The sequence below is a fragment of the Camelina sativa genome, chromosome 2, assembly GCF_030686135.1.
Source record: "Camelina sativa cultivar CO46 ecotype springtype chromosome 2, ASM3068613v1".
NCBI lineage: Eukaryota > Viridiplantae > Streptophyta > Magnoliopsida > Brassicales > Brassicaceae > Camelina > Camelina sativa.
In genome coordinates, this window is record NC_141881.1 from 30,793,751 (window position 1) to 30,817,973 (window position 24,223).

The window sequence follows — 24,223 nt, forward strand, 5'->3', positions numbered from 1 at the left end:
TATTTCACAACCCATGTCGACGTCTACTGTTTATTATCTATGTATAGCCTAAACTATAATTTTGAAATGGGGGGGTAATCATAGGATTTGTAACTCGACATGTTCAATCAAATAATACTGTATCATACAAGAAGAAAACTAAAGTTTTTAAAGTAAATGAAACCAAAACAAATAAAAAAGACTAAAAAGCAACCGACAAGGCTAAGTTAATAGGGTATAAGGGGTAGATTGAAAAAGAAGTAAAACTTTTGTTACAAGTGGAACTCGTAGATTATCATGAGAATCCATTTGACCATAAATTCTACTATATCTCAAAAGGACAATTATTTAACTCATCTTCTTTAGTGCACCTCCATTCTTTTCTTTTTTTCCTCCCATCATTTTTTTGTTGTTAGATATATACTGTATACCCATCATTTTTATTCTCTATAACCCCAAAAAAAAGAGAGTAAAGAAAGTAAAAACGATTAGCCTTCACATAAAATGTAGATTTTTTCCAAACAATTTTAAGTTTCAGGGACAGACCATTATATATTTTGTTAATGTGAATGTAATATATTTGTAACAAATATTGGCTGCTTTATTTATATACAAAAACATTTGACCATCTTTGGCTTGCTCTCTCTAAATACACCACATGTATAAGTATAATGGGCACATCCATTTTGGTTAGAATATTTAATCATTTACGTTTATTGAATTGTATCCCTGGATTAAAGACTAAACCGGACAGACAAATCCAGAAGAATTAATCACATCTCACAAATATATAATTTCAAGATCATTTTCTAGTCTAAAAGAAACTGATTTGAGCAGCTCTCTATCACATCAAGCTTCTTACAGGACCTGAGTCATCAGAAAGTATCTGCCTAATCCTCTGGAAGAAGCTCAACACCGTCTCCTTAGCTTTAGTATCTGCAGAAGACAAAGATAAGCACATATGAAGATCAAAACAAAAAGAGACAGATCCTTTATATACTTCCATTGTAGATTTCTTCTTCACTCTTCTATAAAAAAACAGAGCTTTAAATGTAACAAGAAGTTAGCAATGATCAGCTTTTTTTTCTCTTACTAACCAAGTTTCGGTATCGTGTGTGCACTTTGATGACGGATCACCACTGGCTCTACAAATGATTGTATAAGAGCTTCACCTGCTGTCTTCAGGAAATCCCTCTCACCTGCAAAAAAAAAACAGATAACAGAATGAAGTTTCCAAAATCAATATAGACAAGATAGATATCTCCAATCTCATATATGGTCCTTGAATCAAAATGTTGTAGCAGAGAAGCTTTAACGGTAACATGTAGTACTACACACATTAGATTCAATCTAAACATTCCCATGCCAATCTTGGCTATATTAAAGCCAAACTAATAACGTAAGCTTCAATGAAACTAGACAATAGATTGGCATTGATCAGTGTAGATTACAAAACAACCAGAACATCGAGTCAAGAACATGTGCAGAGACGTTGTTACGGTTTACCAATAAAGTGGAGTGAAGGGCAACGAACTGGAGATGAGAATGCATTAACAGCAGCTTTAGGCACCCCAAAGATCAACCCTGGAATTTTTGCTCCGGATATTATCACTAAAAACTTGACTTTTGGCACCTTAGTTAGAGCCGTTCCCTATAAACAGTTAACAACACGTAACACTTACTCAGCTATTCATATCATATTTCAGATTCAACTCAACATTCCCTACCAACGGTTTTAGAATCAAACACTTAGACAAAACAAAACAGAAAGTGTTGGATAAATATTTTGCACATTCTTTAAAATCTCATCAAGAACCTGGATTCTGATTGCTTATGTACCTGTTCCTGCATTCCGGGCAGAGCCGCAGTTAGAAAAGCTCCCTACAAGAAATTGAACATAACGACACAATGAATCAAGAATCAACGGTCCACGATCCTGCTCATCATATCTTTATCAAATCAAACAAACCTGAGAAAAACCAAGAAGACCATCAAAAGGACCATTCTTTATCATGTAGTCCTCTATATAAGCCAAACACTCTTCAAAATTCCTGTATTCCTTAAATCCCTACATACATGCAAACACACTTGAGTCACTCACTCACTCAAATCAAAAGTTACGTTTACAAAAATTAGACCTTTTTACTCTTGACAGTATCATCAATGATCAATATTGAATATTAAAGTTTTGTTGCAACGGACCTTTTTAGCCTGGTACCACTCGTAATACGGTGGATCAAAGAGACGTTCGACGTCTGATTTTCCGGTGGCCGGAAAAGGAGCGTCAAGGAAATCAAGATCGAGATTCCGGAGAATTGTGTCCGGCCATTTATCTGTAATAATCGCACGGAGAATCCGACCGCTGGTTCTGAACCCGTGGAGACATAGGATTCTAGGGTTCTTCGGTTTCCGGTGACTTTCCGGCGTCATCGCCGTTATCTTTAACCGTAATCCCGTTCGGAGTCCACCGACTGTTTGGAAACAAGAACACGAGCGTCCTAACATCGGACAAGCACTAACCTCTCTTTGTCAGGTTTCGACTTATCCTTGTCCCCGAGCATATTAAAGAGTTTGTTGTAACTCCTTTTTTTTTCTTCCTAACTTTGTGTAAGGCCCATAAGCCCATCGGCCCGTAAATAAGAGCCCTTTGAAATCATTAGTATATGTGATTGAATCGGCCCGGCGTAGTATTTATTTGTCTATATAATTCCTTTGGTGCAAAATAATTTAGTTGCAAGATGATAATTAATTAGAGAGTAACAAAACAAGTTAAGAGTGCATAATTAAAGAAACTTGTCGTTATTATCTGGAACAAGCTGTAATGCTTTTTGTACTGGTGTTCAAATTAATGAAAATAAAGTTGGATGTAATATATTTTAATATATTGTCAAGACTCTTTTGGTTAGGGATTTAATCAGGGGATTCATTACACATAAATTGTAGGTATAATGTATAATCGTCGGTAAGGTTTCACATCATATGGCCTCATAAAATTGCCAACTACTGTATAATTCAGTTCATTTTTAATCAATATCAATCAATACTTAATTAATGAAAATAAAGTTTGATGTAAAATATCTTAAATATTGTCAAGACTTTGGTTAGAAATTACTGTATTAATCAGTGGATTCATCATCATCACACACGAGTTGTAGGTATAATGTATAATCGTCGGTTAGGTTTCGCATCATATGGCCTTCATAAAATTGCCAACCATATATAATTCAGTTCATTTCTAATAATAAAATACGAACGTTCTGGATTCACTATAAAATGACCTTTACAGGCTATCAACTGTCTTCTCCAGTTATGTGTATCATATTTTTTTATGCCCGTTTTATTTGTTATAATAGTAATTTTTTTTTTTAAATTCAACTATTTTAAATTTCTCTGACAGCTATCTCCAACTCTTGGTTACAAGCAATAAAAACAAGAAAGAGATTATAAGTGGACAAAAGAAAATGATTAAGACAAAAACAGCAATATCCAACGGTAACAAACAAGCACACAATACAACCATATACCTTAGATCATGGGTATTGATGTCACATGGTTTTTGGTCCCCTAAATTTAATATTATTATTTTGAAAATTTCTTATTTTTACTATGAGCATTGCTGTCCCATGGTTTTTGGTCCCCCAAATTCAAACTCTGTTTTTTGCACTTGTTGCCTAAGGAACTACTGTAATTAGCTATACATCAGCCTTGATGTACAACAAGAAGAACAACAACAAAACAACCACACTACACACAGACCAAACCAACTGATTCACAATAGCATTCTATGAACACTCCTAGAACTATACCATATATGTATTTCCTTGTCTTACAATTATCTTAAGGACATGTATGAGGACCGATTCTATTTCACTAATGGTAAGGCAAAGGCAGATTCAAGATTGACGAGGCAATAGTATCAAAAGGTGCATTTTTGAGAAATCAAAAAAGTAACCTGCTCCAAGACTTCAGCCAAGTCAACTTAACCTATGGTTTGCAACAAAAATACAAAGCCCTGACTCAATATCTCATCCTAAAAAACCAATACAGAACCAATATCTCATCCTAAACCAATATCTCATTACTATTATAACTCTTGGTTACAAGCAATAAAAACAAGAAAGAGATTATATAAGTCGACAAAAGAAAATGATTAAGACAAAAACAGCAATATCCAACGGTAATAAACAAGCACACAATTACAACCATATCCCTTATCAGTAATCAAAAATAATCCAGATGATCTGCTACGCACATGGGATATACGATAATAACGACATAGTCCTTTTGTTTGATAGATCTGTATTTTTGTAATTAAGGTTCGTATAGATCATTGTTATGTCATTAAAAAAAAACTATATTACCGGTGGGTGGATCGAGTAGACAAACATGATATTTCTTCAATGCATAGTTGTATATGTTTCTTTCTCTGTCCAATTATTGACAAACATGATATGATTTGGTGTTTCTTTCAATTTAACCGAGGTAAACCAACGGTTTTTCCAGTCTATCTTAAACCATTGGAGACGACTTTGGAATCAACATTTATTTCCCCATGTTCCTATATATCTTTAAAAATAGTATACAAAAACATATACTATAGAATCATCCAATGTTATTCCTACAAAACTGCATTAGATAGTGCTGCAACTCAATTATATGCTGACGAATGATAGGTTTATCTATTTTTTTTTTTTAATTTTGAAAACGTATTATCTTTTTAATTTCCACAATAAAATTACAATTCGTTAACAAGGTACATACTGATCAAATATTTTTGTGCTAATTTCTACACCTCAACATTTTTTGCTCTTTTTCACTAATATATATTTTTCTTTGATAATCTAAAACAAAATCATCAAAAATGAATAAATAAAAGATTTTTAAAGATTGCTAAAGAGTATTCTAAAGTTTTGTTGATTAGTTTTATAAAATAATGTAAAGTTCTCTAAACAATCTATGTATTTTTGTGATATTTTCATGACTTTATTTTGTAAAGAAAATGTATAAAATCATGAACCAATAACATTATATATGAATTCATAAACAATCCTAGATTTTTTTGTTTTAATTGAATAACACAAAAAAATTTATTTCCAATAACCCAAATTTGCTAAAATTCTAAATGATTTTTTACAAATCACAAAAATAATAAATATAAACTTTAACAAAGTTAAACAAAATCTTGATATAATAAAAACGATATCTACATACATTTAAAGTTTTTAAAACTCTATTTAAATACAAATCAACAATCCCCTTTTATTTTAATACATACTAGTATACTAGATAACAGATAGTAGTCATGATACCAATAATTTCCGCATAATTATTTTCCTATTCCACAAGATACTTAATTGGATACTTATTATTGTATACTATTATTGTTCTAAACCTCTCTCGCTAAGTCTATATATAGCTCCTCCATCGTCATTCCTCACCTTAACCACTCTGCTTCACTCTCTCTGTCTTCTCCCTCCCCTAATCACAAAGCACAGAGTGAAACAATCTATAGAGAGAAGAAAAGATGAATTCGAAGATCATCGAAGCTTTCTTCATCGTTGCTCTCTTCGCTACCTCATGTTTAGCTCAAGCTCCAGCTCCTACTCCCACAACCACCGTCACTTCTACACCTCCTCCCGTCGCTACACCACCACCGGCAGCAACTCCCTCTCCAGCCACAACTCCTCCACCTGCCGCGACTCCTGCACCAACCGCTACTGCTCCTTCTGCGTCTGATGTCCCCACAGCTTCTCCACCTGCACCAGAAGGTCCCGGAGTTAGTCCCGGAGATCTCGCCCCGACCCCTTCTGACGCTGCCGCTCCTCCGCCCAACGCTGCTTTCTCCAACAAAGCTTTCGTCGTTGGTACCGCTTTTGCTGCAGTTGTTTACGCCGTCGTTTTGGCTTAGGATCTCATTATTATTTTTACATGATCGTATAAACCATTTTTATATCAATAGTGTCGGTGTTAATTTGATTGATGTTCGTTATTTGAATTGTTTGTTTGATCGATCGGGGGAGAATGGTAAATTTTTATTTACGGCGGACTTTAAATGAGCTGTTGACACTGTAACTTTTCGTGTTGCTGTTGTTGAGGTTGGAATATGTTATGTAAGTAATAATAGCTTAATAAAATCATTACATTAATTTTTTCTTTACAAACAAAAATTCACATGGTTCATCACTCTTTTGAGGCTTTTATTTATATATATATATAGGTCTTCTCCAGATCTGATTGTTGTTACTTCTTAAGAATTCAGAACTGTGTAAAATCATGTGTTCTTGGTTTTTTCTTTTTATTTTAAATGTGTTATCTTATTGGGTGAGTACGACTTTAAAATCAATTACTTAAATATTTTTCGGAAATCCGGATCTCAGATCTGTTACGGACTTAACAGTATAATAATGCTTAGTGGTTACTGTAATGTTTATCAATCAAAATTAGCTGACGTAAATCATAAAGTTCATTTTGTCAAAGCTCCCAAAACACACAGCTACTCAGCAGTCAGCACCTACGAAATGTTCACAAAGTGCATGAAAAAAAAAGTATCAATGTTTAAACCTCACAAAACCAGACTAATATATAATTTATGTTACAGATATATTTTTACCTATTTATAAAATATATATAATATAAAAGGAAATTGCCATTTCCATTTTAGAGAATTAACTCCTCCTACAGACCGTTTTTATTTGTCAGTTTGTCACCCACTCACCAGCCACCAGGCCTCTAAAGCCCTTTGCTTTTCCTTATATGGGCTATTTCTGGCCCAACATCATATGAAAAATAAATCGAAACTCTTTTTTTTAGCAAACAAACTGAAACAGAAACTGTATGTTGTGTATGAAAAAACAAATGTCGACCAAAATATGAATAAAATCACAGTAACAACATTCGAGTTTGGTCTTTCAAAATGCATGATTATAAAAACTATTAATTTTTTATTGTTGTATTGAAATATTGATGGTAAAAATTTTAGTTTGAAAAATAGATTATGAAAAGGAAAAAAAAACTAAAATAAATGTTTACAAAAAAGGGAACAAGAATGAAAAAGGGACTGTTATTTGATTTTTTTTTTTAGGTTCACCTGCCTGTTGTTTGATTAGAGAGGCATTTTTTGTTTGGTAAATGATTAGAGACACTTTTTTGTTTGGTAAACGATCAGAGGCACTTTTATGGCTTCAAAACTCAAAAGCATTTAGACATTATTGGCCAAACTTTGCCTTTAAGAACTTTCAAATAAAGACTATAAAGTAAAAAAAAAAACATTTCAATAAATAATTTTTGTTATCGTCCTTTCCAATTTTCTTTTGTACTGTAGTTGACTAGTTGTGAGTGTGGCTTTGAAATATATAGAATCGAATTCCCTTTTAAATCACTCTTCATTCCTATTTATGCATTATGAAATACTTTTCATTGAATAAGATTCAGTATCTTTTACTACAGTAGATTGTTGTTGCCTCGTCGAAAGAAAAAATTATAATCATTTGTCTGTTAAATATTGAATACAGCACTTGTAAAGAATATACCAGATGATGACGAAGTGACGATTTGTCATCCAAAACGAAGGTGGAAAATCAAGAAAAGGAAGTAATTGTTAAACCAAAAAAAATGAAGTTATGAAGCATTTCAGATTAAAGACCATGGACGAAATCTTCTTCGAGACATGATAAATGGATTGTTTATCCACAACGATGTCACAATAGATGAGAATGTGTTCAATTTCTTTTACCAAATAACGTAATGATATACAGATAAATACAGTTTGTGTGAGTTTTACAAAAAAATAAACTAATAAATATATAGTTTGTGTAACAAAAAATTATAATATGTATGCGAAAAACAATATGGTTGGTATGTCTTGCTTGTACTTGTGCGTGGACATAATATATCACACCATGTTACAAACACAGGGACTCAGATGTGATCATTTAAAAAAAAAAGCATTATTAAATCATTGATATGTACGCACCAAATCAAATCTGACGATAATAATGCAAGTTTATCAAAAACTGCAATATGACAGATTGACAGAGGATGCATGAAAAACATCAAATTAAGACGACAAAATTATTATCAAGACGAGTAAATATCGGAAAGTACAAGATAAGTCAAAAAAACCAAACAAGAAATCAGTGATGACTTGGTTGTCAGTACACATGTGAATTTTTAATGATAAAATATTCATCAATGATTTAGTTATAAGTTATAACTTGGTATAGTTGTTCTAAGAAATGTTAAGTATATATACCTCGTCTAGTTACAGTTTCTAAAGCTTGTTAGGAACAATAAAAAAAAGGTTAACTGGAGAAAATAATATGCATGTTCTCAATCAGACACATACACGCTCATTAGGCCATTATTAGGTAAGCAATGAGATCACAGAGGACAATGACACATGTGGAAATAAAACGACGCTACCCTAAACCAATCCTTCGACGTGCCTCTCACATGTCACGCTTATTCAGTTTCAGTAGAACTGAAAATGTATATTACGGACCTTGTTCAGTTTTAATTACCTATTTTATAATTCACTAGATAGCATAAGCGTGAAAAAAAAACAAATAGTAATAATAATTCACTATATAGCAAATCGCAGTGACCTGGACTAGTACATAAATTTGAAAAATATAGTATTGAAAGAAAAATATTAATCAAATGTAGATCTTAGCACAAAATGCCGTAAGTAAAGATTGCGAATTTTTAATACCCTTACCAAACTTTTTTTATTTTGTAGTTCTGTCAAAATCCATAACATGAAAATAGTGGAAAATAAAGAAAAACTAGGTAGAGGACTCGCGCCTCGCGCGGGATTATCTATAACTACAAATTATATTTAAATGTCACTCTTTGTTATTTAATTTATTTAACATATAATTATATCATTATTATTAATATTTTTAAGTCATAGAATATCTAAACGATTATTTTTTTTCTATTTGTATATTTTGGTTTGATTTTATCTCCATTCACAAAAACTAAATCCAGTTATGTATAGATTCACTTGTTGGGTTACAGAAACTTTATGGATTTGGAATTGTTTTATCGAGGCCCAATTGTTCAAATTATATTCTTAATTTAATTTTATTTTTATTTTTGTAGAGTGATGTGAAACGACAAACTGATATTTTCAAAGTTGTCGGTTTGTATTTTTTTTTTCATATGTCAAATATCTAGTTCTTCAGTTTATTCCACCAATTTAATGAAACCGTGAAAGAATTTGGGCTGATTTTCTGTAATCTGTGAAGGTAATCCATGATTCATCGTTTTGCTATTGTATTTCCGATCTTCTTGATTTGTTTTTTTGGAGAGTTTTTAATAATTATCGATTTCTTTTTAGTTCTCATCGTTTCATTTGGAACTAAGTTCCAATCGAAGCATCTGTAAATTTGATTTCCTGTTAACAGATAATCGGTTAAATCCATTGTATGCTTGCTGAAACTCGTCTAGATCGAAGTCACAGCTGATCGATGAGTCAACCATTCGTATCAGGTAATTGCAAAAGGCTCTTCTACAAAGTTTATTGTTTCTCCCGTTAATTTCTTTTGTAATCTCAATGGAAAATAAATAAAAATATATACTGGAAAGATTTGTAGTTAATTATTTCATAGTATAATTTCCGTTGTATATTTACATGTACAAAAGTTTAATTTATGGATTTCTTAGTTTATTTGGTTCAAAATCGTATCTGAGATTGTATTAAAAACTTCACTTCAACATGTCTTTATTCTTGCACTATTTTTTAAACCGGTTTTTCCCAAGATTTTAGATAACTCTGTCACGGATACTGTTCTGAAAGGATTTAAAAAGAGGTATTACATTATTTGGTATATAGGAGACAACGTTTAATATAAATTGTAAACTATTAACTATTAAAGCTTGTACAGATTAAACTGTTGGTGTCTAACAATCGTCTTAATTTGTTATAAGTGTATTCTAATCCATGTATGTTTTCCCTTGAATAGTTTGGCATAAGAGCATGGAATCATGGTTGTTTTCGTTGAGTATGGTTCAACAAACTCTTCTCAGACTGGTTAGTATCAAATTTATCTTCAATCTAACTACAATAATACAGTATTGAGTTTTGTATATTTGTCTCTATAATATTTTAGTTGTGTTTTTATTAAAAATAATTATTCTCTGATAGATAAATAACATAATTAAAAAAACTTGTTGAAAACAACTCTTGTTTGAACGCATCCCTTACAAATAAAAATAAGAAATACCAGTTATTGCCTTACTGGAAAAACTCTCTATTTCAGTTATACTTAATCCACGTTCTGTATCATCCTGTGTCTCTTCCCTTAGACTTAGTGACCATGGGTCCTGGAAAATACAAAACAATTTTTTAGAAAAAACTCTATTAAAGTAATACTTAATAGACGTTCTGGATCGTCCCATGTCTTTTTTCCTTACACGTATTGAAAATCATGTTCGTAATACAGAGTAAATTTCAAACATAAAAACTTTTGTCAAGCATTGTGATGGTTTCGTTGACTACTAATAATAAAGTGATGAATGCATAACATTAAATATTACCTCAATATCTCCTGTTTCCTAATAAAGATTTTGGAAAACTTCTTTGAACACAACATTCATAGTCTCCTTCTGTGGCTTCCCTTCCTTATCTGTAATAAGGATCTTTAGACCTTTCTTAGACATAACTCTTGAGACAGCAACATAAAGCTGACCATGGGAAAAAACCGGTCTGGACAGATACAACCCAACTGTTGAGAGCGTTTGGCCTTGACTTTTGTCGATTGTCATTGCAAATGCAGCAGTCAACGGAAATTGCATGCGCCTCATCTTAAAAGTTGGTCCCTAAAAGTTTCGGTGAGAGCATTCTTGATGGTAGCTTGAATTTTGTCCCCCTATAAAAGTTTGGGAAACAACAAAGCAATTAGTATAAAGTAATATATAACATAAACCAAAAATATGTAATCGAATTCAAAAAAGAGTTAACGAAAGAATTAGAGTTAACTAAACTAACCTTAGCATCAATGAAGATCATTTCAATGGTTTCACCCATTGAAGCTGAATACTGTTTCCACAGCCTGATGATTTTGACCTTAATTTTCCACATGTTCTTGAATGGTTTCAAATAGGTAAATTGTTGAAGGTAGCCATGAGAAACTTAAAGGATGAGTGGTTATTAATTTTGAATAAGCTTGGTTGGTGATGGTGGAAATGATGGGTTTGGATGAACGTTTATATAGGGGTACTAATTTCAATCAATGATTTTGGTTTCTATTATTATATTATTCATTCACTTGTTTATGGGAATGATTATTCATTTACTTGTATATTTGATTAGGTAGTTGATTTTGGTTTTTTTGGCGAAATATGTTTATGCAAATCCAAGATAATTGGTTTTGTTAATATGTTAATCGCTTTTTCTACGGAAATCTAAGATTTTTTGTGTTGTATATGATTCCTTTTCCGGTGTGGTGTGGAGTAGATTAGATGTTATACACGTCAGCTTAATTTGGAAACTTAAAAACTTTTGTAGAATAAAATCATAATAATGGGCTATAATTCTTATCAAATGTAATCAAGGATTACGGTATTAACATTTAAATTGGATTAATTTAAATGAATGTAATGATATGATTTATTTACTCCTCAAATTAAGGACATTAGAGAGTTAAATTACGTAACAAACAATCTTTTTCAGTTTAGTGTTTGTTATCGGATTTTTTGGTGAAATTTATTTATACTAATAGGATTTTGGTTTCTGTTAATATGTTAAACTTTATAGAAAATAACAAAATTGAATCTACTGATATGATTTACTTGCCATTGTAAAAATAGGCTATAATTCGTTAATTACAGAACCAATATTTAATAATTTTTGTAGAATAAAATCATAATAATGGGCTATAATTCTTATCAACTGTAATCAAGGATTACGGTATTAACATCTAAATTGGATTAATTTAAATGAATGTAATGATATGATTTATTTACTCCTCAAACTAAGGACATTAAAGAGTAAAATTACGTAACAAATAAATATTGTATTTCAAAATGTTACAGAACCTAATTACATAACCAATATTCGATTTTCGTTCTTTTTATTGTTGTTGTTGAATTAATATTTAGGGGATATGTAATATAGATAATCTATGATTCTGTTGACACAAACTAATATATTTTTTAATATATGATGATGTAAGGTCAATTTGTAGAATATGTGAATAGAAGTGCTTTATTAAATCTGCATTGGATGGGGAAATAAAGATAATGTTATTCAAATGAAATACACATATTAATGGATTTTTCATAATCACATAATTGTGCTTATTCCTTTTACGCTAATAGACATGAAATCAATTATTTGTTCTCCGTTTGAGCTTCGTAGTTTTGATGACCTATTTTGATCCTCTTTCTTCCACTTGTGATTCTGTCTCCTTTGATTAAATATTGAAACAACTTCTTCACATTATGAGTCTGACCAATTGGAACCTGTAGAAATGGAAGATAGATTATTTCCTATATATTAATAAATGAAAGAGATGTATGTGCAGGGAATATAGACCAAAAACAAATGAAACTTACAGTGTTTCTCTTCCACTGTTTTGTATTGACATCATACACGAACTTATGAGAAATCTCATCATACACATATATAGGTGATTTGTGGTGGCTATTTCTCTCAAACCATAATGAAAAATGATGGACATAAAGCTTTGTGAATGGGACAGAATCTGCTTTAGATGCAGGTACATCTTCAATTACATTATTTAGTTGAAACATTGTGTTAAAGTGAGAAACACCTTTCGAAGTAGACATGTGAAAATTGACAATGGAGAATTGTAAGAAGCAGTCGGAAGTTGTTTGCTTGCTTTGGAGGAAGAACAAAACAATTGTGTAGATTTATGTGTTAGTGATGAAAAGAATGTATATATAGGTGTGAGAAGAGAGAATTATTGATTTGTTTTTTTATTATTATTAATACAATGGCAGGAAGCTGTAAATAAGTAGAAGTTTTGAGGGTGATTTGAAAAAAATGTCCTGAACTCTATAATACTGACATATCAGCTTTTTCACCAAAAAGTTCCTCTATTAATATATAGGAGATATATTACTGTCAAACAAGTGTCATGTTTTAAGTTTTAACACTTATTTATAAACTTATATTAATTTATCTATTTGCTGTTGTCATGTCATATTTGAAAAAATTATCATGTTGCCAAAAAAATATATAATTCCTTTCCTTTTATTTTCTCATTGTCCATATAACGTATGTATGAATATTTTAAAAAATTCTTTATTTACAGAAGTGAAATAGAAACACGACACACAAAGTTTATCATTTTCGTCATATTTGGAATTTTGTAATGATGGTCAAACAGAAAAAATAAGTTTCTAAATTCATTAAATCTAGAAAAGTAATAGACTAAATAATAGCCACAGAGTTTTTATAAATAAAAAGCCAATTCACACACGACTCACCCTCTGGTCTTCACCTTTCTTCGCTCACTCCTTTCTCTTTATATTTCATTTCTTCTCCATAACCTAAGAAAAGAAAAAGAAAAGGATTAGCGATGAGAGGTGGCGGCGGAGAAGAAGGATCGGAGTTGAGTGTTGCACTGTTGAAAAGTTCTCATACGGCGGAGGAAGACGGTGGAGAACTGAAGACTAGGGTTTGGGTTGAGACAACAAAGCTATGGCAAATCGTTGGTCCAGCCATATTCAGTCGAATAACGTCGTACTCGACGCTTGTCATCACTCAAGCTTTCGCTGGTCATCTTGGCGATCTCGAACTAGCCGCCATCTCCATCGTTAATAGCGTCATCGTTGGCTTCAACTTTGGTCTCTTGGTATATAAAACAATCTTGATGTTTTCAACTTTTAATTTAAGGGTTATATGGACACTTTTTTTCCTAAGGGAGTTTTAATATGTAAAATGGTGGTGCAGCTTGGAATGGCGAGCGCGTTGGAAACGCTGTGTGGGCAAGCGTTTGGAGCAAAGAAGTATCACATGTTGGGAATCTATATGCAGCGTTCTTGGATTGTTCTCTTCTTCTGTTGTGTCTTATTGTTACCGACTTATATTTTCACAACTCCGGTTCTTAAATTTCTTGGCCAACCGGACGATATCGCTGAGCTTTCCGGTGTTGTCGCCCTCTGGGTCATCCCTCTTCACTTCGCCTTCACTTTTTCTTTCCCGCTTCAACGTTTCCTCCAGTGCCAGCTTAAAAATCAGGTACCGACGTAATCGATCTATTTGATTGTTTCAAATAGCATGATTCATGCGTCCAAGCTAATCAAAAATATACTAACAGTTTTAATATACAAATATTATTTTGTTTGTCTAGATTTGTGCGTGTCGGAAGCAAATCCTTCAGTTTTTTCTTGATTTGTGCGTGTCAGAAGCATCTTTTTTATATGTTTTAAAATTGAATAGTCCAAAAAGTAAATCAGACTTTCTCTATAATAATGGTTTATTACGTAGATGATAATGTTCGAACTACTCGTTTGTTTATGTGATTATTAGGTGACTGCGTATGCGGCAGGGATTGCATTGGTTGTTCATTTTTTAGTGTGTTGGTTGTTCGTGGACGGACTAAAACTAGGAGCCGTAGGGACTATGGCTACGATTAATATCTCCTGGTGGGTTAACGTTCTGATTCTATTAGTATACTCCACTTGTGGTGGCTGTCCACTTACTTGGACCGGGTTCTCTTCCGAAGCCTTCACTGGACTTTGGGAATTCCTTAAACTCTCTGCCTCGTCCGGCGTCATGCTTTGGTACCAATGAATTATGAATATATACACTTTTGTGACATTATACTAATTGTGTCCGACACAACTTTTAACGGTAGATGCTTGGTGTTTTTTTCTTTTTCTTTTTCTTAACAGTTTGGAGAATTGGTATTATCGGATTTTGATTATAATGACTGGCAATCTTGAGAATGCTCGAATAGCTGTTGACTCCTTGTCCATATGGTAAGTTGTTTTATGTTGAAATATTTTTATTCAAAACCCCATCAAAGACATATATCTTATCGCATTGTTTGTCACGTCTGCATTTTTGGGTTGTTGCGGAAAGGTTATCGTTGTTTTCTTGATTTTATCTTCTTTATTGTTTAATAAATAATTGACTACTTTTCAAAATATTTTATTGACCAATCATTTTCAAAAAAATAATCTTTTTGGCAGCATGACGATAAATGGTTGGGAAATGATGATTCCTCTCGCTTTCTTCGCCGGAACCGGGTAAAAAGTCTATTCTTAGTATTTGCTAATTTTTAATCCGGTTGATAGTGATGATCTAATTGACCCCTATTCAGTTTAGTAAGTATAATTTTAATACACGTACCCAATGAAACTGGAAGTCAGAATCTTGTATTGAATGTAGAATATATGTCATGTTGGATTCTATTTTTCAAATAATTCGGAAAAATAAAATAGAAAATGCTTATTTGGTTGTGGTACTTCGAGTCGTGTCCACCATTTTATTCCTATCCCAGTTCTCAAATTAATTTACTCTGCTTTGTTGGTATTTTTGTTGTCGACAACATAAATGACTAGTTTGAGTCCAAATATTGTGGTCCAACGATAAGGATACAAATTGGGTCGAGTAACTACCCGAAATTTTTGTTTTTTTTTGTTTTTTGTTTTTCTGGTTAAACTCTTTCAAGTTATCTAAAATTATAACATCTCTTTTTTTTTTTAATTACTCCATTTTTTTTTGTAATGTTTAAATATTTTTTTCCAAAATTATTTGAAACCACTCATAATTAGGCAAAATTATCTTATACTTTACCCAAATTTATTCGTTTGGACAACAGTTTTAAATACATTAACTTTTCGGTACTTTATTCTGCCTGTGTTTAATGACTATCCGCTACTACACCGTCTACACGTCTACATCTTTCATTTAGACAATTATCGTACGTCGACATAAATATTAAATACGACAGTACTGTTAGTTAGTTCGTTTATGTTGTTTGAAGGACAAATAGTATAGTTTATGTGTGGGAAATTTTAGGAAGTTGAAACCTAACATTTGGCATATACAGATAGTTGCTTATAACATTTTTCTATATCTTCTTCCGTGTTTGCTTTGAGTTCTTCTTCTCTTTTTATTTGTCGCGTTGTTTGTGTAGAGAGTACTTCTACGAGGATACGATACGATTTAGAGATTAACTCTCCTTAGTCCTTACTATAGTATTATATTATTTCATTCATCCATAACTTTTTATGTTCAATCCTTTTTATTTTTATATGTTTTTTGGGTCTCTTTTTCTTCTTTTTTTTTTTTTTTTTTTCCGTGTGTGTGGAAATGATATATCCGCTAGGGCATATAGAGACACAATATGTGAGTTCACTTGTTTTAAAAGAAGCATTGATGAAGAATAAAGAGTACAAATGTAAAGAGTAAAGACAGTGATGATGTTACCTATTTGCCATGTTGGTGTGGAACCTACATACAAAATATTTTTTTAAAACAATATAGAATATACAGATGGTATAGGTTTTTTATTTTCTAACAATATTTTTAATGATTGCAGTTACATATAATTTATAACTATATATATAAATCAGTACTAGTTTAGAATGTATGTTGCAGAACTATATGTTTACTTTTACATTAACGACTGCAGTGTACGTGTGGCAAACGAATTAGGAGCTGGTAATGGGAAAGGAGCAAGATTCGCCACGATTGTATCAGTAACACAATCGTTAATAATCGGATTATTTTTCTGGGTGATAATAATGCTTCTCCATAACCAAATCGCTTGGATCTTTTCTTCAAGTGTGGCCGTCTTGGACGCCGTTAATAAACTCTCACTTCTCTTAGCTTTCACCGTTCTTCTCAACAGCATCCAACCGGTTCTCTCCGGTAAGTCACCTTTTCTCTATGTTCAGTATTTTTGAGCAGTTTTCTTGTATATATGTATGGAGTCAATGATTTTTGTGATGGCTAGGTGTCGCGGTTGGATCGGGTTGGCAATCCTACGTTGCATATATAAACTTGGGATGTTACTACTGCGTTGGTGTTCCACTTGGGTTTCTGATGGGATGGGGTTTTAAATTCGGCGTCATGGTAATCACTATTTTTCTCCACATATTGTTGTTAATTTCTAACTAGTTATTTGATTATTTCTATCGATTTGGTTTTATTTATAGGGAATTTGGGCTGGTATGATTTTTGGAGGAACTTTTGTTCAGACAATGATCTTAGGTTATATCACAATGAGATGCGATTGGGAGAAAGAGGTACATTGATATGTTTTGCCTTTGGTTTTGTCTTATTAATTTGATTCGTTTAGCAATTTTGAGTTTATTGATCATGATAATGTGTGTGTGTGGTTTTTTTTTTGGTCTGTTATAATTCTATCAGGCGCTGAAAGCAAGTGCTCGTGTTAACAAATGGTCCAACGCAATAAAATGAAGATTTGTTTAGTGCAACTATTATTAAATAATTTTGCAGCATAATTGTTTTTAAGAAAACTGGTGTATGTTGGTATCGAAAATGTAATGCAATATAACTCAGAGCCGGTTCATATATTTTACAGAGGGTCACTGCATGCAATTAACCGCAAAAAGGCCTTTTGTAATATATTCGTTTTATGGCATGCTTTGTAATATTAATTAGAAATATGTTAACGTGCTTAACTGGTTTATTTGAATTTAATTTAAACAATAACAAATTATTATTTTTCCACGTGAATATTGGTTAAGTATGTAAATTCAAAAGTTTATCAAGAATAATATGACTCAATGCCTTCTTTGATGTTTTCTGGTTGGGAGAGCGTACAAAGCAAAGACTCCGAGTGGTCGGTGTAATTAGGATAGTTAAAAACTTCGAAGATTTTTGTGATGGTTTACTCACTTACCGTTCCTACATTTATCGAGGATTTTTTTTTTTGTGATGATTTTGCTACATATATATCATATATTATTCATAATTCAATTTTTGAAAATATATATACAAGGAATCGACTATAGTCATTGAAAATAACAATGCCACATTGCCACAGAGACGAATACCCGATTTATGGACTAAGCTATATGATAGTAACTAACCTGACCGGGCTGTTTCTTTTTTTTTTTTCTAGGCGTTACATATCTTTTAATTTCGATATCAAACACCAAAAGTCTTCAATCAAATACTTGCTTCGCCAAGAAAACTCCCTCAAATCTTCTTTGCACATTTCGAGCCTCTCCAAAACCGGAACCAACTCGTACGGTTTAACAACTCTCTCATTCAATTCTTCAAACCTTATCTTCATCAATCTTATGACGGATAAGTAGTCTTGTACCATTAATTCTATCATTTCGACAACGATTTTGTTGAGTTTCGATTTCGGAGCTATTGGCCTGTTACTTATACATTCGAATAGATTCACTAAAAAATCAACTTGTTTAAAAATGCAATCGGTTGTGTAAGACGAGACTCGTCGAGTTTCTAGACGCTTATCTTCCGACCTATCCTTTATGTTTGGGGTAACGCCTAAAGCCTCCGCAATTGAAAAGTAACAATCTAGATATTCTTTGTACCTATTCAAAAGACCATTTTAAAAATAATTCATAAGACTATATATATTCCATAAAATTGCCATTTAACATACTATAAAATAAAATAAAAAGTTAGGAAAATGATATGGATCGGAGCCAACGATATATATAATCTTACCAACAAACCCATAGAGACAACTCTCTAGTAAAACGAGATGAACCTACATTAAGGTCATTCAATTTGAGGTTACTCCCTCCTTGATTATAGATCAAAGTGCGATGACTATTATTAGTACTGCCACGAACACTATCTTCTCCATTGTACACATATTCCGATTTAATCATCTTATGGAGAAGAATGAGACATTTAGCAGCCACACACACGTCCGTTGTCAAACGAAGCCTCTGCAGGATCGCAGCGACGGTACCAGGACCATAACACGTGTCAGCAGTGGATTGGAGGAAAGTGACGTATTTGTCTGAGGGTGGGTTCTGTGAAGTGTGAGACGTGGCTTTCAAGATAGCTTCGTTGATGGTTTTTGTATTCTCGGAGGCACACAGATGAACCACGTTGACTTTCATTTGCGAGGCTTGGTCTTTCAATTTGCCTCCCAAGGTTGTCAATATGCCCATAGTTTGGTTATTTTTTACTTTTTTTTTTTTTTTTTGGGTCGTCGAATAGATATTCTTTTTTAGTGTTTGAATCTTTAGCAATGTGGCTTTGCTTTTATAATGATTCGAAGGTTTCATGTGTGTTATTGGTTAATTAATATATATATATATATATATATATTTTTTTTTGACAACTATTGGTTAATTAATTGTTGGGTAAGATCATGAAATAAGTTCTTATCTTAATAAATAATAATCATCTCTTTAGCATGTATAGTAGATTGGTTTACCCATATCATATACATCCATTATGAAAATTAAATACACCTGGATTTTTATAATTACAATAATTAACAGTTTAAATCATTTTATTTTGTTTTTTTTTAAAGATTAATTTTTACTCTTTTAAAAACTACAGTTAATGTAATTATTAAAATATTCATAGATAAATGCTAAAACTTTATTTACCTATTTTAAGATTTTGATATGATATATAATTTTGAGAAAGATTTCATGAAGAAAATCTGAAACATTTAAACATTTTGAGAAAGATTGCTCAATATTTGCTTTTTAAATGGTACACAAAATCAATAACCTTTAAAGCCTGATTTTACACCACCTCACACGTTAAGATGTATACGTGCCACAATAACATTACTTCTCAAGTTAAGATTGGCTACCATAAGTGATTAGTTTCAAATCAATCACCAATATTCAAAGTTACAAAAAAAAAAAAGAAGAAAAACAACTAAATGGCCATATAAGAAAACTGAGGTTACATCTTTGCGGACTGATGTCTTAATGGGCCTAACCCAGACGAAAACATGGGTTTTTATTTCTCAGAGGCTTTTTTTTAATTGTTAGGTTTCGAAAATTTGGCAAAATATTTTAAAGACGCGCCGTAATGAAAAACAAAAAAAGTGAGAGGGAAACTAAAAATAATTTGGGCGCTAGAAAGAAGTAATGTGATTGGTTGAATTAGACATGACGCGGATCACTAAACTTAAATCAATCACAACCGTTGATCAAATTGAAGATCTCACGAACCAAAACAATTCTACCCACTGTAAAAAAAACACAATCCAGTCTCTAGAGATATCTCATCATCTTCTCTATCTAAGTCATTCTCAAATCTTGACTAGAGATGTGGGAAAAAAGTTCGACAATTGATGTCATCACTAAGTTGTTAAAAAAGCTAGACATGAACATAAAGGATTTTTGCCTTCCATATAATAGAGAAACCGCATTCATTCTATACAAAAAGACATATAAAGAGCAACATGTATTGGTGAAGTATAGCAAGAAGCAGAAAAACTTAACCAATGCATGTTACTCTTCATATGTCTTTTTGTATAGAATGAATGCGGTTTCTCTATTATGTGGAAGGCAAATATCCTCTATGTTGATGTCTAGCTCTTCTAACAACTTAGTGATGGCATCAATTGTCCAACTTCTTTCCCACATCTCCATCAAATAACTCTCAAACTTCTTGCTATCCTCTATAGAATGAGTGCGGTTTCTCTATCCGCTATGAGAATGTAACCGAACTTCTTCGCCTCCACAGGAAAAAGGTCATCGTATTTCTTCTTCTTCGCGGCATCAATTGAGTAAATATCTTCTCCAGCAGCGTCTGGAGCCATCTTTAGTTCCCCCTGAGCACCGTCTTCGAGCTTCTCCTTGTTCTTCTTCTGCTTCTTCTTCTTCTCGATCGATTTCCTTGTGGCTAGATCACCTCCTTTGAACGCTAGTCTTCCACCTTTCACGCTCTCGTAAGGATCTGACATAGCTCCTTCGATTTCTTCTCTAATCGATTAGGGTTTTCGAATTTCTCTAAAGTTCGTTAAGTGTCGCTTTTGGGAATTTTTTTTTCTTACTTGTAAAAACAAAACGACGAAGAAAAGAATTGGGCCATCGTCGTGTTATTGGGCCACAATTCCTATTCAATTAAACCGAACTAACTCTGGATCAGTCGGTTTACTAAACCGATCCAAGAAAATATTATTTTATAATTACAATAATTAATTCACAGTTTAAATCATTTTTTTTTTGTTTCTTAAAAATATTATTTTTACTCTTTTAAAAACTATAGTTAATGTAATTATTAAAATATTCATAAATAAATGCTAAAACTTTATTTACCTAATGATATATACTTTTGAGAAAGATTTCATTAAGAAAATCTGAAAACATTTAAATATATGTAGATAATCAATTTATATAATATAAATATAATTGATTATCCCTCAATTTATTTTAAGTAAAAATTAAACTAAAAACCTCTTAAAAAATGATATAGTACTTTACTTTGTGATAGAAACACGTATTTATTAAAAAGATAAAAAAATATAAGAAAATCAAATATCAAACAACAATTATTGGTTCAATGATCAAATCAAGAAATTGGCTCATATCTCTATCTTTTTTTCGTGCATTACAATCAATACAAATTTAAAATTACAAAGTGCAAAAAAAAAATCAACTTTTCGTGTATTAACTAGTAATAAATTGCTCAATATTTGCTTTTTAAATGGTACACAAAAACAATAACCTTTAAAGCCTGATTTTACACCACCTCACACGTTAAGATGTATACGTGCCACAATAACATTACTTCTCAAGTTAATATTGGCTACCATAAGTGCTTAGTTTCATGAACCCAATCTTCAAAGTTACCAGCCATTAACACAAATGTAAATTACTAAATGGGAAAAAAAAATAAAAAAAAATAATACTAGTTATTTTACCTTGGTGGACTGATGGATACACGACATATTTAACGGGCCTAAAACCCAGACTACAACGTGGGCTTTTATTTCTCAGAGCCTTTTTTATAATTGTTAGGTTTCCAAAATTTGGCAAAAAAATTTGAAAGACGCACGCGCCTAAATGAAAAAACAAAAAAGGTGAGAAGGGAACTAAAAATAATTTGGGCGCTAGAAAGAACTAATATGATTGGTTGATTTAGACATGACGCGGATCACTAAACTTAAATCAATCACAACCGTTGATAAAATTAAAGATCTAACGAACCAAAACAATTACACGCTTCACTATAAAAAACCTCTCATCATCCATCTTCTCCATCAAATCACTCTCGAATCCTCAGATCCTTAACGCAAATCTCATAACACACTCTCTCTTGTTTCTCATCTACCAAAATGGCTCGTACAAAGCAGACGGCAAGGAAATCCACCGGAGGAAAAGCACCAAGGAAGCAACTAGCGACAAAAGCGGCGAGGAAATCAGCACCGGCGACCGGAGGAGTGAAGAAGCCACACAGATTCCGTCCCGGAACAGTCGCGCTAAGAGAAATCAGGAAGTACCAGAAGAGCACTGAGCTTCTGATCCGCAAACTTCCGTTCCAGCGTCTGGTTCGTGAGATCGCTCAGGATTTCAAAACGGATCTGCGTTTCCAGAGCAGCGCCGTCGCGGCTCTCCAGGAAGCGGCTGAGGCTTATCTCGTTGGTTTGTTTGAAGACACTAACCTCTGCGCGATTCACGCTAAGAGAGTTACTATCATGCCTAAGGATATCCAGCTGGCGAGGAGAATCAGAGGCGAGAGAGCTTAAAGGGAGAGAGAGATTGAAGTAGAGAGGATTTGGAATCAAATCGTTTCTTTTGTTATGTCTATTGTATTTGTATATCTTTCGTGCTTCGTTTTCCCTAATTTCGTGTTCTAGAGTATGGATTAGGTCTTTGCGTTTATCTTGTTCGATGAAATGCCTCAATGGATCTTAATCAATGTTTTTAATCTTAATTTTTGTTTTCTTCGAATTACTGCAATTAGATTTAGATAAACTCTGCAAATCTCAACATCTAAAACCATAAAATGCAAACAACTAGTTCACAAGAATGAAAAATTAGAATGTTGTATCTCTAAAAATAAACGAAGGTCTCTGATTGGTGGATTAATGATCACGAGGATCGTGGGATATTCACCGTTGATTAGATAGTGAATCTAACGGATCAGAATCTTTCACTCTTAAAACAATTTTTTTTTAAAAAACTCCCTCCGAAAATTTCATCTCCTTTTTTTTCCCCTTAAAAACTTAAGAAGAACAAACTAAAGTCTCTTCTTCATTTGCATATAGCAATTTCAAGAAATCAAATCCAGAATTCACAAAATAAATTAATCTGTTAATTCTTCCTAAAATCAAAATGGATTTGTACAAACCAGACTACGAGGAAATTCCTAAGTGAGATGTATAGATCTCTCTACACCTATATGCGTATTTGACGGGATATATGCTTTTTGCCCTCGTCTTTTTTTGAGTCATTCTAAGTTTTAACTAACGTTTGTGTTCTTCTTTTTAAATTTGGAGTCAGTCACAATCACTATATTTTTGTACACTGTCCATGAATCGTGGTTTTTAATCTCCTGACATATTTAGAAAGAAAAAAAAAAATGAAGATATTATTTACTCCGACAAATAAAAGTTTTTTTTTTTTTTTAATATCTTCATGCCATGTGAAATTTAAACGAAGGAAAAACATTAAGATATTTTCTTCATACAAATCTCTTAACGAAAATATCGTGGTTGTCGTTGGATATTTTGACGTAATGATATAAAGAGAACGATAAATGGCGTTCTTGTTTATCTTTCGCTTGTTTATTTAAGTTTATTGCGCTCTTGTTCTTACTTGCTAGTATCTCTAATGGCGTCGTTTTTAAATAAAGAACAAGCGATAAATTACCAAAAAACAAGTAGAAGAAAATCCAAAAATAGTTTGAGAGAAATTGAGACAATGATATGTATATATTGTGTTGTCATTTCTTTTATTTTTGTTAAATCCAAATAAGAAAAAGTTTATAATGCTTTTGAGTGGAAAGATCCAAGTTAGCAATATTTTATTTTTAAAGTAGAAAAGGACAATGTATTCTCCAACATGCATCGTTTTGGGCCTTTTGGCAAAAGCTTCCAACGCGGCGATAAATTATTGAAACAAAAGATGGAATGACAACAATTAATAATAATTTCCAAAAGTTCCACCACTATGTCTATATGTCATGTATACAAAAATTTATTTGGTCTAACATTAGTTTCCGATTCATACCACGTTGTGTTGGCGATAAAAAAAATCCGGTCTTACACTATCGTTTAAAAAAAATCGATTGGGGAAAAACTTTCTTGGTGATTCACATTGATGCATGCGATAGAAA

At 32.4% G+C, this 24,223-nt stretch overlaps 5 protein-coding genes and 2 long non-coding RNA genes across 11 annotated transcripts; 3 read left to right on the forward strand and 4 right to left on the reverse strand.

Annotated features, from left to right (window-relative positions):
• Positions 1-558: 558 nt before the first annotated feature.
• On the reverse strand, positions 559-2,698 carry LOC104743777 (uncharacterized). The gene is made up of 6 exons (XM_010464827.3): positions 2,182-2,698; positions 1,949-2,047; positions 1,819-1,860; positions 1,486-1,630; positions 1,077-1,178; positions 559-915 (listed from the first exon to the last, which is right to left on the reverse strand). Exons 1-6 carry the CDS (start codon positions 2,482-2,484, stop codon positions 824-826), a joined length of 783 nt encoding a protein of 260 aa, XP_010463129.3. The 5' UTR covers positions 2,485-2,698; the 3' UTR covers positions 559-823.
• A 2,548-nt stretch (positions 2,699-5,246) lies between these two features.
• On the forward strand, positions 5,247-6,146 carry LOC104743785 (classical arabinogalactan protein 7-like). Its single transcript, XM_010464833.3, has one exon. It carries the CDS (start codon positions 5,504-5,506, stop codon positions 5,885-5,887), a length of 384 nt encoding a protein of 127 aa, XP_010463135.2. The 5' UTR covers positions 5,247-5,503; the 3' UTR covers positions 5,888-6,146.
• A 2,931-nt stretch (positions 6,147-9,077) lies between these two features.
• Positions 9,078-17,607, forward strand: LOC104743799 (protein DETOXIFICATION 27-like). 5 transcript variants are annotated; one of them, XM_087475044.1, is made up of 13 exons: positions 9,078-9,227; positions 9,387-9,471; positions 9,945-10,012; positions 12,612-12,701; positions 13,503-13,802; positions 13,901-14,188; positions 14,480-14,733; positions 14,845-14,931; positions 15,145-15,201; positions 16,593-16,831; positions 16,917-17,035; positions 17,119-17,208; positions 17,333-17,607. In XM_087475044.1, the coding sequence occupies exons 4-13, from the start codon at positions 12,696-12,698 to the stop codon at positions 17,381-17,383; spliced, it is 1,491 nt and encodes a 496-aa protein (XP_087331170.1). In that variant the 5' UTR covers positions 9,078-9,227; positions 9,387-9,471; positions 9,945-10,012; positions 12,612-12,695; the 3' UTR covers positions 17,384-17,607. The 5 variants fall into 5 exon arrangements, with proteins under 5 accessions (XP_087331170.1, XP_010463146.2, XP_087331165.1 ...); XM_010464844.3 differs by lacking the exon at positions 12,612-12,701; XM_087475039.1 differs by lacking the exon at positions 12,612-12,701 and having other exon boundaries at positions 9,109-9,227; positions 9,346-9,471.
• LOC147949368 (uncharacterized) lies at positions 10,071-11,159 on the reverse strand. Its single transcript, XR_015572360.1, has 3 exons — positions 10,970-11,159; positions 10,519-10,850; positions 10,071-10,305 (listed from the first exon to the last, which is right to left on the reverse strand). It is a non-coding gene; the product is annotated as an uncharacterized LOC147949368 (long non-coding RNA).
• Positions 12,205-12,676, reverse strand: LOC104743793 (uncharacterized). The gene is made up of 2 exons (XR_760618.3): positions 12,538-12,676; positions 12,205-12,444 (listed from the first exon to the last, which is right to left on the reverse strand). It is a non-coding gene; the product is annotated as an uncharacterized LOC104743793 (long non-coding RNA).
• Positions 17,608-17,879: 272 nt separating the features above from the next.
• LOC104743823 (putative clathrin assembly protein At5g65370) lies at positions 17,880-19,208 on the reverse strand. The gene is made up of 2 exons (XM_010464868.2): positions 18,629-19,208; positions 17,880-18,492 (listed from the first exon to the last, which is right to left on the reverse strand). Exons 1-2 carry the CDS (start codon positions 19,198-19,200, stop codon positions 18,054-18,056), a joined length of 1,011 nt encoding a protein of 336 aa, XP_010463170.2. The 5' UTR covers positions 19,201-19,208; the 3' UTR covers positions 17,880-18,053.
• A 2,345-nt stretch (positions 19,209-21,553) lies between these two features.
• LOC104743835 (histone H3.2) lies at positions 21,554-22,819 on the forward strand. The gene has a single exon (XM_010464881.3). It carries the CDS (start codon positions 22,221-22,223, stop codon positions 22,629-22,631), a length of 411 nt encoding a protein of 136 aa, XP_010463183.1. The 5' UTR covers positions 21,554-22,220; the 3' UTR covers positions 22,632-22,819.
• Positions 22,820-24,223: the final 1,404 nt, after the last annotated feature.

Coding starts and splice junctions, on each gene's coding strand:
- LOC104743777 (XM_010464827.3), bottom strand. CDS start 2,484: ATGTTAGGACGCTCGTGTTCTTGTTTCCAAACAGTCGGTGGACTCCGA. Junction 1,631..1,818: donor TGCCCGGAATGCAGGAACAG/GTACATAAGCAA, acceptor AACTGTTTATAG/GGAACGGCTCTAACTAAGGT. Junction 1,179..1,485: donor CCCTTCACTCCACTTTATTG/GTAAACCGTAAC, acceptor TTTTTTTTGCAG/GTGAGAGGGATTTCCTGAAG.
- LOC104743785 (XM_010464833.3), top strand. CDS start 5,504: ATGAATTCGAAGATCATCGAAGCTTTCTTCATCGTTGCTCTCTTCGCT.
- LOC104743799 (XM_010464844.3), top strand. CDS start 9,450: ATGAGTCAACCATTCGTATCAG. Junction 16,832..16,916: donor CATCCAACCGGTTCTCTCCG/GTAAGTCACCTT, acceptor TGTGATGGCTAG/GTGTCGCGGTTGGATCGGGT. Junction 17,036..17,118: donor GTTTTAAATTCGGCGTCATG/GTAATCACTATT, acceptor TTTTATTTATAG/GGAATTTGGGCTGGTATGAT.
- LOC104743823 (XM_010464868.2), bottom strand. CDS start 19,200: ATGAAACCTTCGAATCATTATAAAAGCAAAGCCACATTGCTAAAGATT. Junction 18,493..18,628: donor TTGTCTCTATGGGTTTGTTG/GTAAGATTATAT, acceptor TCTTTTGAATAG/GTACAAAGAATATCTAGATT.
- LOC104743835 (XM_010464881.3), top strand. CDS start 22,221: ATGGCTCGTACAAAGCAGACGGCAAGGAAATCCACCGGAGGAAAAGCA.